The sequence below is a fragment of the Budorcas taxicolor genome, chromosome 16 (genome assembly GCF_023091745.1).
Source record: "Budorcas taxicolor isolate Tak-1 chromosome 16, Takin1.1, whole genome shotgun sequence".
NCBI lineage: Eukaryota > Metazoa > Chordata > Mammalia > Artiodactyla > Bovidae > Budorcas > Budorcas taxicolor.
Window position 1 is genome coordinate 43,321,590 of NC_068925.1, and position 13,848 is coordinate 43,335,437.

A 13,848-nucleotide genomic window follows, 5' to 3' on the forward strand; every position below is an offset into this window, starting at 1 on the left:
TGTGTACACTGACCATGGTCTGACAGCTGTTGACACAGTCGCAGCTTATCCTCTGGCGGGCCTCCTCTCTAAGATGCTGCTCTGCAGTGCTCCTTGCTTTGTCTCTGGAGGTAACAGTATGTAGTGTTTCACACTGAACTCATTCCCAGGCTCAAGGTGAAGAGCAGAGCAAAATCTCAGACTTGGAACACAGAAATGGGGTGTCCTGACGAAACAGCAGAGGGAGGCTGAAGTGCCTGCGGCTGTGAGCTGTACAGATTTGAATTCTAGAGTTGGAAGGACCATTCAGGGAGAGAACATCGCTTTTCTTTAGCTCCAGGCAGGATTCCCACCAGAATACACTGCCCAGAGGATCTGTGCTGTGCCCTGAGCCAGTGGTTCTCAAACGGTGGCCCTTGGGTCACAGCATCTGTATCCTCCAGAAACTTCTTGTTTAGTCACTCAGTCATGTCTCTTTGTGACCCCATGGACTGTAGCCTCCCAGTCCCCTCTGTCCGTGGGGTTTCCCAGGGAAGAATACTGGAATGGGTTGGCATTTCCTTTTCTAGGAGATCAAATTTAAGTCTTCTGCAGGAAGAGCTGCTACTAGGAGAACCTCCAGCAGGACCCAGAGTGAAGGTTTCTAGGTTTAGGTGGCAAGAAACCAGCACTGAGGTCATCCAGCTGCTGTCACTGAGCTTCAGTAAGTCCATGGGGCAGGATAGCTGCCCGCCTCCTCCTCTTTTTTATCTTGGCCATGTATTAAGCTAGAATGCTCATGTCCCTGACTGTCTTCACTATGTGCCAGAGAGACAGTGGAAGGTGATGACTGCCAGGCCATGATGCTGGATAGCGGCCCTGAGCAGTTCTCTTGGATGTGGTCACCAGTCAGCTTCTCGGGGAGCTCAGCCTAGGTCCCTTCAGCATCTTTATCTCCTCCCCATTCACAGTCCCCCAGGTCACCTTACAATGCACTTATGTCCTACAAGGCTTCTGAGCTGGGCCACTTGGAGCTTGTACCTTTTCTCTTGACTCCAATCCCAATACCAAGCTAAAATACCCTGTAGTATCTCTTTCAGAAAGCAGGAGAGATTGAGGAGTCTCCTGGCTGAGTCTTGAAGCTCACATGAATGCAGGAGCTCGTATTCCCACAGAAGCAGAGTTTTGTTTCCTTTCACTCAGAAGTGCCACATAGGAGGGCAGCAGTTTTAACTGCCAACAAGACATCTCTTCTTGAGGGATTCTGCTCTGTGTATCGAATGCATCTCATTGTCTCTTAGTGACACCTACACTCACAGTCATTGTACAAAATTCCGAGAGTAAGCAGCATCTGGATTTCTGGTGGATGTGACTGTTGTAGAGCCTTCTTCCTCTGCACAGATTGATTTCATTTGAATTTCATTTCAGACTGCAGCCATTTGTATAATACTTATAAGAGCCAGTTGTCCCTATAGCTTTGAGCCCAAAGTGATGTCCAGATGTGTCTCTCCTGATTGCTTTCTCTGTAGGCCTGCCAAAGGGAAAGAGCCCAGAGTTCATTGGCATAGGAGAGAAGTTATTTAATATTTATGAAGAGGGCCAGATGTTTAGGACATTTCACGTCGCATCGAGTTAGACACAGTCCCTCTCTTTGATAAACTCATTGTCAGGAAAATTCTGAGCCACCAAACCATAGAAACGACAAATCGCCAGACACTTCTCAATTATATCATGAAAGCACTTTTTCTTTAAAGGCTTCCAGATAAAGGCAGGCCCCCATCATCCAGTTCCCCTGCAACCCCCCAGCTAGCCCAAGGGGCTCAAGAGAAAAATGGGCAGGTATTGAGGTGATTTCGGTTAACGCAACTATATAATTCTTTTCCTTCAGGGGGCAGCTTCACCAGCAGTGCTGTGAAAAATGGACTCTGGTTAATGATGAGACCCAAGCCAAGATGGCCCGCATGGCTGCTGCAGCTGCATGGGGTTTAGGTAAGGCTGCCCTCCCAGGCACCCAGTCATGGGGAGGACAGTGAGGCTGGAGGCTCGCCTCTGAGTAGCAAGGCACCGTGGCTGAGGGCAGAGTGTCAGGTCTACAGAAGCGTGAAGCCGTTCATGTCCACTTCCACCTCTTCCATCTGTCCTTTCTGTCTCATGGCTTTCTTGTTAGACATGCATACAAATCTCTCTTCACAGGGAAGCCAGGGAAAACAGTGTGCAAGCATCAACACGGAGATACTCAGTGGAGTCTGCATTCTGGCTCCATTGTCATAGCCTCTTTCTGAGTTTCTGCTTCGCCTGGGGCCTCTGTGTCGTGATCCAGTATGACTGCTGGAGTTCTGCCAGCATGACTGCTGGAGTTCTACCAGCATGTTTACCTGACAGGAATAATGAAAGCAGTCAGCTGTCTTTCTCCTTGATTTCTTTATTTTATTGTAGAACTTTCCCAATGATGATAAAAGTAAATGGTACAGTGAGTCCCTATATGCTCTTCACCTCCTCTAGCAGTTACCGACATTCTGACAGTCTTGTTTTCTCTCTTCTCCTTGCTGCCCAACACTAACCCACCTTCCTCACTCCCTGAGTGTTTTCAAGCAGCGATTTCCTTTTAATCTCCACAGAAAAGTGTCATGTTCTGATCTCAGGCCCCAGCAGAGAGGATTATCCATGTCTGTCCCAGAAGTGCTCTTGGCCAGAGAGGGAGGGTCCGTGGGTGTCCCAGGTGGAAGCTGCACCTGTGGAGTCCGGAGGAAGATTACATAACGTCCGCCTCCATCCCCACCCTCTGAGTCACAGAGCTCACATCCTCTCCTTTCATGAGCTCTGAGCTGGATCCAGAACATTTTTCAGAAATGAATTGCTTCCTGAGGAGTCACTGTTTGTTATTCACTTTTGCCCAGAGGCACAGAGAATGGATACACCGGTGGTCTGGAGTAAAAGGCAGGGAAAGGCCTCATAAAATTGGGGGCCCTGCAGCATGCAACTAATGAAGCCAGTGTCTTTTCTGCAGATGGTCTTAGAAATCCTGGCATTTGAGACATGCTCACCCCACCAGGGGAAGCAAATATCTGTTCCCAGATGCCACCATTTCCCCAGCCTGCCGTGATACAGGACTACTGTGCTATGACCTAGCCCATCTTTCTGTTGTAGCAGAGCCTCTTAAAATATTTATCGCCTCCTTCTGAGGCAGAGGTGCTGCCAGCATGAGACGAGTAAAGTGTCTCATCCTGTCCCCTGTCCAGATAATGATCCATATCAGTTGTTTGCAGGTAATTTCCAAGGTATCACTGAACTGTGAGATGCTCCACTGGTAGAGGAAAGGTTCTTGGTCTCACTGAGAGAGTCCCCGGGGAGTTCTCTAGGTTAATGAGGTGCTGCACTCCCCCTCCTGACCTGTGGACTCATACTCGTGTAGCTCCTTCCATCTCTCATGGAACTAACTCCCCGGGGCAGCCACAGAGGCCTGTGTTTGGAAGACAGCTATGGCGTTGTTAAATTGGCTTGTTCAGTCTCACAGAGTATAGAGGCTCTCTGCGGGATTCTGATACATCAGCCTCAAGATTGTCCTGTTTGAACCCCAAGCTAAATGCAAGTAACAGTGACAAGGCCTATTTGGTATACTGCCTTTAGCCCAGCAAGCTGACCACTCTGATGTTTTCTCTGTGTATATGTGTGTGCGTGTATGCACATGTAGGTCAGTGGGACAGCATGGAAGAGTACACCTGTATGATCCCTCGGGACACCCACGATGGGGCATTTTATAGAGCTGTGCTGGCACTACATCAGGACCTCTTCTCCTTGGCACAACAGGTAAAAATCTACATGTAACCAAAACCTTCTAGTATGAAATGGTAATCAAGGGTGCCCAGTCAGCTCCTAGGCACAGGGCACCTGTGTAAACAGGCTCTGGCATTTGGCTCTGTGGGCTCGCTAGAATGGCTTAGGAGCCTAAGACTCAGTGAGAAGACAACTCCTAGCACGTCAGCCACTTTCTGCTCTGAGAGGGACACCTGTTCTGGAAGTTACCATGTAGATTGCTTTTGGAGTTGGCTTCTTGGGTCATCGTGGCCTCCTTTTTACCGTGTTGCTTTGGTGTTCCCTATGGTGGAGAGAAACTGTCCACTAGAGGAGGATTCAGAGAGCAGTGAGCCCCTTGCAACAGAAATCCCACCTCTTCTGGCTGTGAGGGCATGTCACACACTGGTCACCTTCTAGGGAAGCCAGCACTTTATTTGGAAATCCTCTGCTGTCTGGCAGACTAAAATAATGAGGTGATCATACCCACTCTGTCAGGCACCAGACTGTCTTAGGTGAGGTGCGTGGGTGAATGCTCTGAGCACTGCAGGACGGGCACATAATCATTAACCTGAAACGTTCAAGAAAGGAAGAGTTCCCCATGCTGGGGTTTTAACTGATGAAACAGAGAAGCCTCAGACTGCCGTCCTATGACCGCTGGTTTACATGATGTGAAAACAGCCCTGGGCCATTCACATTCCAGACACAAAAGCTCCCATTTACCTGGAGAGGATCGGGCATTTTTCTGCCAGTTTCAGAGACCCTCTCTTAGGAGGACAAGGTGCTTAAAAGCAGGTGGGCCATTTGAGTGCTTGCACGGTCTGTTCTTATCAATATGCCCAGCAAGAAGTTGAAAGCAGATCGGTCCGCAGGCTGTCCTCTTTGAGATGCGAGAGCACAGTGATTCTCTTTCTAAGCACACGTCTCCCTTCCTTTGTCACCCAAGCTCTAAGACGGTGAGCTTTTGGCTGCCATATATTTCTGTTTTTTCTGAGAAATCAGAGAATGCTTTTATCTGGGCTTTCAAATCAGGTAAAAAGTTTCTTCCCTTCTTCAGTGAGCTTTTCTCTTCATCACTGGGATTTCAGTGAGACAGGGAATTTGTGCATCTGGTGGGGAAGCCCAAAAATCACAGTGCACCCCTCAGCTCCCAAGCCTGTAGCTCAATTCCTGTGCTTCTCCCATTCTCTTCCAGTGCATCGACAAAGCCCGGGACCTACTGGATGCAGAGTTAACGGCGATGGCGGGAGAGAGCTACAGCCGGGCCTATGGGGTAAGTGTGGACTGCCTGTGCAGTGCCAGGTTTCCAGCTCAGTTCAGTTCTTTTTGCAGAGTGGGTGCATGAGTACACACAGGCTGCTGGGAGTGTGCCTGTGGGACCAGAAGGAATGACTGCAATGAAGCCTGGCTTTCGGATTCTTCATGCTGTATTAAGTTGGAATGTGATTTGTTTCCATCAGGCCATGGTTTCTTGCCACATGCTGTCTGAGCTGGAGGAGGTTATCCAGTACAAACTTGTCCCCGAGCGACGGGAGATCATCCGCCAGATCTGGTGGGAGAGACTGCAGGTGAGCCTGGTGGAAGGCCCTGTGCCACCCTCCCCACTCCTCTGATCCCCGCTGGCATCCACTCCCTGCCTCCTCACTGAGGCCCGCTATACATTCAAAGCAGAACACCCACGGGCTTTTCACCTGAGCCTTTAGCTGTGAGAGAATGACCACTTTTCCAGCTTCATTTTACCCTTCTCAGGGAATAAAAGAAAATAATCGTTTTTTTTTTTTGTCCATGCCCCATACCTTGTGGGTTGTTAGTTCCCCAACCAGAGATCAAACCCGTGCCCCCTGCAATGGACGCATGGAGTCCTAATCTAACTGGACCACCAGGAAATTCTTGAAAATATCTTAAACAAGTGGCATTATGGCCAGCCAGTTGAGAATCTTGACCTCAAAATCAGTGGTTCTCAACTTCAGCTATGTGATAGAATGACCTGGTACTACGTGCTAAGTCAGTTCAGTCATGCCCAACTCTTTGCAACCCTGTGGACTGTAGTCCTCCAGGCTCCTCTGTCTGTGGGATTCTCCAGACAAGAATACTGGAATAGGTTGCCATGCCCTCCTCCAGGGGATCTTCCCCACCCAGGGTTTGAACCCAGGTCTCTTATATCTCCTGAATTGGTAGTCGGGTTCTTCACCACTTGCACCACCTGGAAAGCCCAGAATAACCTTGGAACGCTTTTAAAAATTGAAATACCCAGGTCACGTCAGACCAGATGAACAAAAGTCCTGAGGATAGACCCAGCATCAGTATCTTTCCAGCCTTCCCAGATAATTCCAGGATGTGGCTGACGCTGAGATCCACTGCTCTAAATCCACTTGCTGGCCACCTTTCAGTGGGGGGACCTGATGTTTTCATTTACTAACTTCTGCGGTTTACAGTTCCTCAGGTCTTAGTCATGCAATAATCTCTGCAAACTTTTTTCCACCGACGTTTCCCCTCATCGAGAGACTAGTCCAAATTCTCCATTAGTATTCACATTGTACATTCTGATCATTTTAGCATGAGGAGCTGTCGATTCCCAACCTGGGAGTCAGGAGTCTCAAGTGTTCTTGGAAAGGACAGTTCTCCCGCCCCCTGAGGAAACAGAAGGGAAGTTCATTGGCAAAGCCTGCACTGCTCCAGAAGGCACTTGTCCCCCTGCTCATCATAATCAACCTCCCTCGATTGTCAGCGGTTTACTCTTGATCCAATCCACACTTAATTCCAAATTCTGTCCCCAGACCAGTCGAAGTTTGTGCTTCCAGCTTTTCAGGCTGTGACAGAGCCTTCTGACTCCAAGTTGCATTCCTGTCCATGGAGTTCCGGGCACATTCCTCTGGAAAGGAAAGGAGTGGGGCAGAGGCTCGCCCATGAGCACAGTCGTTTATGCTCTGAAATGAGCACATGCAGTTCCTTCCCATGTTTTATTAGCAATTATGAAATGTCCAGTGAATGTTTTGGTGGAAAATTGTCTATTGAACCCCAGAAAAGAATTCCACAAAGCCAGAATTTCCCGCTTGTCCACACCCTCGTTTTTCTTTTTTTTTTTAAGTGCCTGTAATGGGGTGAAGGGTTTCCTAATCAGAGATCTGATTAATCTTCTGCCCTTCTAACAAGTGGGACTTTGGCCAGCCAGACACTTAGAAGGGGGTGGACTAGATGAGTCTCAGAGAGGGGAGACCCGTGTTTGACTTTACTGTGTCCATAATACCATCGTCATCTTAGGCCTTCGTGACCTTCCTACCTGGAGACACAAGACACTTTTTGCTTTCCAGAGCCAAGGGATTTCAGCAGGTGGGAGAAGCTGGCAGATGAGAAGTCACCAGAACAGCCACTCAGTGTACTTTGTTCTGTTTTTCTAACTTTCCAAATCATTGTTAACGGGATGAAAGATGATGGTCCAAAGGCTAAAAATACAGTGTTAACTTTGCGGTAGGAATTTGGCTCTTATGGATGGCTTGCTGTCCGAACACTCAACTAACTGCTTAGGCTGGAAGACTGCCGTTCTGTGATCCATTCAGCTGAACTCCCCAGCTGGTAGCTCCCATGGGACAGTATGAGAGGTCAGCCTTACTTGCATGGGGTTCTTTTCTTGCCTTGGGTTCTTTATTCAGACTCAGACTGTGTCCTGTCATGTTTAAAAGCCTGCAGCTGGACTTCCCTGGTGGCTCAGTGGTAAAGAATCTGCCTGCTAGTGCAGGAGACAGGTTCAATCCCTGGTCTGGGAAGATCCCACATGCTGTGGAGCAATTAAGCCCGTTCGCTGCAGCTGTTCAGCTGGGAACCACAACTGTGGAGTCCCCGTGTCACAACTGCTAAGGCCTGCTTGCCCCAGAGCCCATGCTCCGCAGCAAGAGAAGCCACTGCAATGAAGAGTAGCCCCTGCTCACTGCAGCTAGAGAAAAGCCTGCACAGCAACGAAGACCCAGCACAGCCAGAAATAAATAAATAAAAATTATTTGTGAAGTTATTTTAAAGCCTTCAACCATTGTTGCTAGACTTTTAGACCTGTCTCCATGGAAGACAGCTTGTTTGGTTTCATGGAATTCTCTGATGAATTGATAGATCCCAGAAACCCGTCCTCCTGTGTGTTCATCTCTGCGTCTGATTTCTGTGGGAAGATAGAGGAGGAGAGGCTCACTGTGTTCTCAACAGTCTTTTAATATAAAATTAACTTGGCCCTTTTGATAGTGATTAGTTCACTGTTTTTAATTCAAAAGAATTTATACGTGTGAATGAATGAGGTCTTTTCCCTTCTGTGTATGGTTTTTGATCTGAGATATTTTAAAAAAAAGAAATGAAGAGGAAAGACAAGGCCAAGATCTGAGTGCAGGTTTAGGCTCTAATAATTTTTGGAATATAAATGCCACCAACTTTCAAATAACATCAGTTGAAACTTTAATTATTTAAACTTTTTTTTACACTTAAGTAGTTTTTAAAATTTTGAATGATACATCTTTAATTTTTGTCAACAATAGTCATCTTCAACCAGAGAGACTGAGGCAAAAAAAAGTTAAGAATACATTATTTACAATCCAGAAAAGAAATTTAAATAATTTAGTTCACTTAAACTTCACCATAGCCCCATGAAGTTGGTACGGTTCTTACCCCATTTTACAGATCAGTCACAGAGAGGTTAAGTAACTTACCCAAGAGTCACGATAAGTAGTAAGTGGATGGACCGCAATTCAGGCTCCAGAGGCCTTGCTCTGTAGCTTCTTGAATTTTGAAAAGTTCCTAAGAGGCGTTCACTCACAGTACCCTTCTCTTGAGAAATATGAGATTATAAGAATGAATCTCTTTTTTTGTTTCGGGGTGGGTTTCACTGTTGCCCATGAGGGGGTGATGGAGCAGAGCACATATCTAATCCTCACTTGTGAACATTCCAGGGCTGCCAGCGTATTGTGGAGGACTGGCAGAAAATCCTCATGGTGCGGTCACTCGTCGTCAGCCCTCATGAGGACATGAGGACTTGGCTCAAGTACGCAAGCCTGTGTGGCAAGAGTGGCAGGCTGGTGAGTGTCCTGCCCCTCTGTCGGGTGGGGGCTGAGGAGGGAACACTGCTCCTGGTCCAGCCCTGTGTCTAACCTGACCACTTGTCTTGAAGGCGCTTGCTCACAAAACCTTAGTGCTACTCCTGGGAGTTGATCCATCTCGGCAACTTGACCATCCTCTGCCAACAGTTCACCCCCAGGTGACCTACGCCTACATGAAAAATATGTGGAAGAGTGCCCGCAAGGTCTGTACCCGACTGCAGCAGCAGACCATGTTTCTGTAGAACACTCGCCTAATCTGCTTCTCACTGCCTCCTCCAGGCCAGAAAGGAGACGGTGTCCAAACCACCATGTCAGGGAGTTCGCTTCCGTGGGGAGGCTATTTGGGCCAGATTTCGAAAAGTGAATCACATTCGGGGAGATGCACGTATACTCATGGGTCAAACCAATGCATGTATTCACAGTTTTTTTTTTGAGCAGCTAGAATATGCTGCAACAGAAAAAGCACAGTTTCTGGGTTGTGTTTTGTTTTGTCTTTTTCCCTAAGAGAAGTACCCAAAAAAGCAGTGTGTTTATGAAAACACAGACTGACGCTTTCGTAAGACCAACTTGGTTTTTCAGACTTCTTGTCTCCTCGCCACTCATCAGTTTGGATTCACAAGCAGCAACACCCAGGGTGTAATGCTAGAAACAGTGGGGAAAGTCATCTTGAAGCCAGTGTGGTATTCCTCTGACTTTATTTACAGACAGGGCCTTGGGAAATAGATGTGACTTCTGGTGGTATTTTTTCTATTTTATTTTTAAAAACAATCTACCTGGCTGATGGTGGTGATTAACCCAAAGTAGGTCCTGGAGGCACCTTCAGCACCTGCTTTGGCTCCTCACCGTCCTCCTAAGGAAACAGAGGAAGGAGTCCCAGCTGTCTTCCCCCTTTTGTGCCCAGTGTCCCTGAGGTGAGGAAGGAACGCAGAGCAGCCACTGAAGCTATGGCTGTGGGAGACGGGAGAGAGGAGCAGTCAAGTCTGGGCTAACGGCCCACTTGGGAGATCCTTGGGCTGTGGCTGGGAGTTGACCTCTTTTGTGGGTACTGGGTTCTGTGACTCTGAATGCCACCCAGGGTGGGAACCACAGCCGTGCACCCAGGTTCTGGGCCTTTGATTGGGGCATACTTCAAAAGTAATGGCCCAAGTGTCCTTCTCCAAATGTGCAGTTTAAGGTTTTTCTCTGTTGTTGTTGTTTGGGAGGACGTGTTTATTTAGTCTCTGTTTAGTGTGCCTCCCAGGCCAGAGCACTTGTGATTCAAAGCCTGCTCTTCCTCCAGGCAAATGAGAAAAACAGAAGGTGCTGGATCTGAATGTAGTCTGGTTTCCTTCCTATGTGTAGCCTCCAAGTCTTTGAATGTCTTGCCGAAGGCAGGCATAAGGAATATCTTGGCTAGTATCTCAACCACAGAGTGGCTTCTTTCAACATAGGACTACAGCCCAACTTCACAGATTATGGCCTTTTCTTAGGAGCCCACATTCTGGAGGCAGACCACAAAACCACATGGATTAAAAATTTAGAAATCAATTTAAAATTAGGTGCTTGAACTTCAAGCCTGGAGCTAGAGATGCCACATCTTCATAAGAGTTCAGGAGCTACTCCAAGAAGACTGACTATTAATACTAACTGTGCTGATGAAGAAGTCATCTTACTTCTCTGAGCATTACGTTCTTCCTCTGTAAGGACTGGACTCTCCACCTTGCCTCAGTCAGGTAGACATGGGGAAAAGCAGGAAGACATCAGGCAGTAGGTGTATGGCCAGTGTTCTTCTAGAAGAGACAGTTCACAGAATCTAGAGACAGTCTGGTTCCTTCTGGGAAACTTCACTAAGCCAAGAACCTAGCTCTTGCCCACATGCCCCCAGGCAGTCAAGAGCCAGAAGAGTCTGCCCAGCTCACACTCAGCCTAAGAGAAGCCCCATCCTCCAAGTGAGTTTATCTATCTGTAAGAGAGAAAGAATCATTTTCCCCCCTCCTCATTTCCTGGAGATGGAGAAAAGAAGGAGGTTTTTTGTTCTTTTATAATAATTTACTTATTTATGGCTGTTCTGGGTCTTTTCTAGTTTCGGCGTGTAGGGGCCACTCTTTATTGTGTGGGCTTCTCTTTGCAGCGTTTCTCATATTGCAGAGCACAGGTTCTAGGACTCGCAGGCTTCAGTAGCTGTGGTGTGGAGACTCAGTAGTTGCACCTCCCAGGCTCTGGAGCACAGGCCTAGTAGTTCTCGTGTGTGGGCTTAGTTGCTCACAGCATGTGGGATCTTTCCAGACCAGGAATCAAACCCACGTCTTTTGCATTGTAGGCAGATTCTTTACCAGCTGAGCCACCAGGGAAGCCCCAGTTATCCTCCACCTTTGTCATGAGAGGTCAATTCTCTTTTCTCTTCCTAATCAGATTTAAGTCTAGTCAGTATAGTTTCCATAGAAGAAAAACTAGAAGAATACTTACCATTTCCCAGGTGTGGGAGGCTAGTATAGTTCATTTTTCAAAGCCAGTGGTGAGGAATGAAACTAAAGGCAGATGTGAGGGAGACAGGTGTCTTGTTAAGTGTTAGAACATGTGTGTGTCTGCACTGTCCTCACGTGTGGATTAGTTCCCTGGTAAATCGTTGACACGTCCTTCTTCTCTAGGTGAAACCCTCTGTCTCTTGATGCCAATTAATTACTTAATTCTTTATATATTAAAAGTATCTGAGGTTGGTTCTGCCCCCCAAGCAAGGGAATTTCATTTTCCTTCAGAGCTATCATTACTAATGTGTTTCCACTTTTAAAAAAGAGAGGAAACCTTATATAATTCATAAGGAGATTGTTTTGACCTTATTTATTTGAAATGTTGGGTTTTTCTCTCCTTTCCTGTAGCAGAGAACACATATTCTCTTTCATTTTCTGTCCCATGCCATTTCCCCTCTCTGTGTCGGTGGATTGGAATCCACTGTTTTTCCCATTTGTGCTTCTTATGTCTGTGTGTTCTGTCTTCATCCTTGAAGCCTTTTGAAGAGTTTGGACTCCATTTATCATGATGCTGGTACGTGTGGACATGGCAGGTTTATACAAGTGGCTTGTAACTGACTCCCAAACCTCTGACTCTGGCTCTACTCTTCCCTAGTTCCACTGTTACTAACCCAGATGCCTCGGGCTCGCTTTGTATAAAATCATGTAGAGATGGAACTGCTTGAGGACCCTCTGAAGCCTTTGCTTCTTAGCCAACCTGTTCAACTAAATGCTTGGCTTGTGTCTTCCCCACTCCACTTGGATGTATGAGGGGCCTCACCCCATCTCTGTGTTCTTATTTGGGTACTGAGGGTTCTGTCAGATCTTTTTAATGTATTTTATTGAAATAGAGTTGATTTACAAGGTTGTGTAATTTCTGCTATATGGCAGTGATTTAGACGTGTGTATACATACCAGGCACACTGTTTTTTATATTCCTTTCCACTGTGGTTTGTCCCCAGATCTATTAGATTTTTTACACTGTAATTTTTTCTGTGCTAGCGTCCAAGGTACACAGTGTCTTAAACAAATACTAAGGGTTCACTAGCCTGAAACAACTCCCAGGAAGTCTGACTTCCCCCAGGGAAATATATTGATAGTGAATTAAGCAGTGGTTTCCAATTACTTCATATGGATTTTTATTTGGGGAAGTTGGGCAATTAGCTTTTCTAAGGCTTGTTAAACTAGTAATTGCAGTTGGCCAAGGAGAGTTACTCCTTGAATTGAAAAAATATGAATCCTCTTGACAAGTCCAGCCATCTCTCAGCATCATGCCCTGGCCCTCTGTCCTCCCCCATGCTCTAGGGTGTTCTTTGGGAGAGGGTGAACAGCAGTTCCTTTCCCCTGGTGTTGGGCCAGACGCCAAGTGACTCCCTGTGCCTTTGTCCTACAGATTGACGCCTTCCAGCACATGCAGCACTTTGTTCAGACCATGCAGCAGCAAGCCCAGCATGCCATCGCCACCGAGGACCAGCAGCACAAGCAGGAGCTGCACAAGCTCATGGCCCGGTGAGCTCCCTATGGCCAGGCCTGTCACACCCCAGCCCCGCCCCATCAGCAGCCTCTGCCCCATGGGCATGATCAAGGCTCCCAGAGCAGCCAGTTGCTTGCATCTATCTCACCTTTTCCAGTGCTCCACAGTCTCTGCCACTTATTTTCCCAGGATCCAATAGTCCAAGAGCACCCGTGTGCTCTTCTCCTGGTATCCAGCTTCAGAGTTAAGACTCCTAGCTTTCAAATGCTGCTGGTTTGATGTGTGACTTTAGATAAGTTACTTAACCACTCTGTGCCTCAGTTTCCTCATTATCTAAAAAGGGGATAGTAAGAGTTCCTTTTCCCTAGGGTGGAACAGGATGATGTGAGGATTAGTGGAAAGAGAACGTCAAGCACTTGGAGCAGTACCTGGAACAGAGTACATATCAGTCAACGTTAGCTGTTAATTTCATCATACAAAGAATGGAGGATGCTGCTGGCAATCCGGTGATCAAGACTCCATGCTTCCACTGCAGGGACCTTGGGTTCCATTCCTGGTCAAGGAGCTTAAGATCCCTGCATGTAGCACAGCACGGCCAGAAAACAGGGGAGAAGCCATAAAGAAAGCCATAAGAAAACTTACTCTCAGCAGCTGCCACCCACCAAAATGAATTTGGGGAAGCCAGGTGCATTCACACTTCAGTGTGCCAGTTACCTGGTTTATGTTAGCATTGAAAGAGAGCAAGAAGAGACCATCCCTTAAAAAACTGGTGCCCCAAACCTGTCAGTTTTTCTCCAGGTGGCTGAGAATCCAGGTGGTTCAGTCGTGCTGCTTCTGTAGAGTGGGAGTCCACCACAGGAAGGCCGCGGTGCTGCCAGGACGTCGTCCTCCTCAGCACGGCTCTTCTGAGGAGGGGGCAACACAGGGTTGGTTTCTCTGTTTTCAGATGTTTTCTGAAGCTCGGGGAGTGGCAGCTGAACCTACAGGGCATCAATGAGAGCACAATCCCCAAAGTCCTGCAGTACTACAGCGCCGCCACAGAGCACGACCGCAGCTGGTACAAGGT

At 47.4% G+C, this 13,848-nt stretch overlaps 1 protein-coding gene across 2 annotated transcripts in view; it reads left to right on the plus strand.

The window, feature by feature from the left end:
- MTOR (mechanistic target of rapamycin kinase) overlaps positions 1-13,848 on the plus strand; it is a 125,223-nt gene that overhangs the window by 88,194 nt on the left and 23,181 nt on the right. For both annotated transcript variants that reach the window (XM_052654066.1, XM_052654067.1), the window contains exons 31-38: positions 1,847-1,947; positions 3,650-3,765; positions 4,946-5,023; positions 5,211-5,318; positions 8,676-8,801; positions 8,894-9,025; positions 12,702-12,817; positions 13,729-13,846. In XM_052654066.1, coding sequence (XP_052510026.1) covers positions 1,847-1,947; positions 3,650-3,765; positions 4,946-5,023; positions 5,211-5,318; positions 8,676-8,801; positions 8,894-9,025; positions 12,702-12,817; positions 13,729-13,846 — 895 coding nt within the window. The remainder of the gene's footprint in view (positions 1-1,846; positions 1,948-3,649; positions 3,766-4,945; positions 5,024-5,210; positions 5,319-8,675; positions 8,802-8,893; positions 9,026-12,701; positions 12,818-13,728; positions 13,847-13,848) is intronic.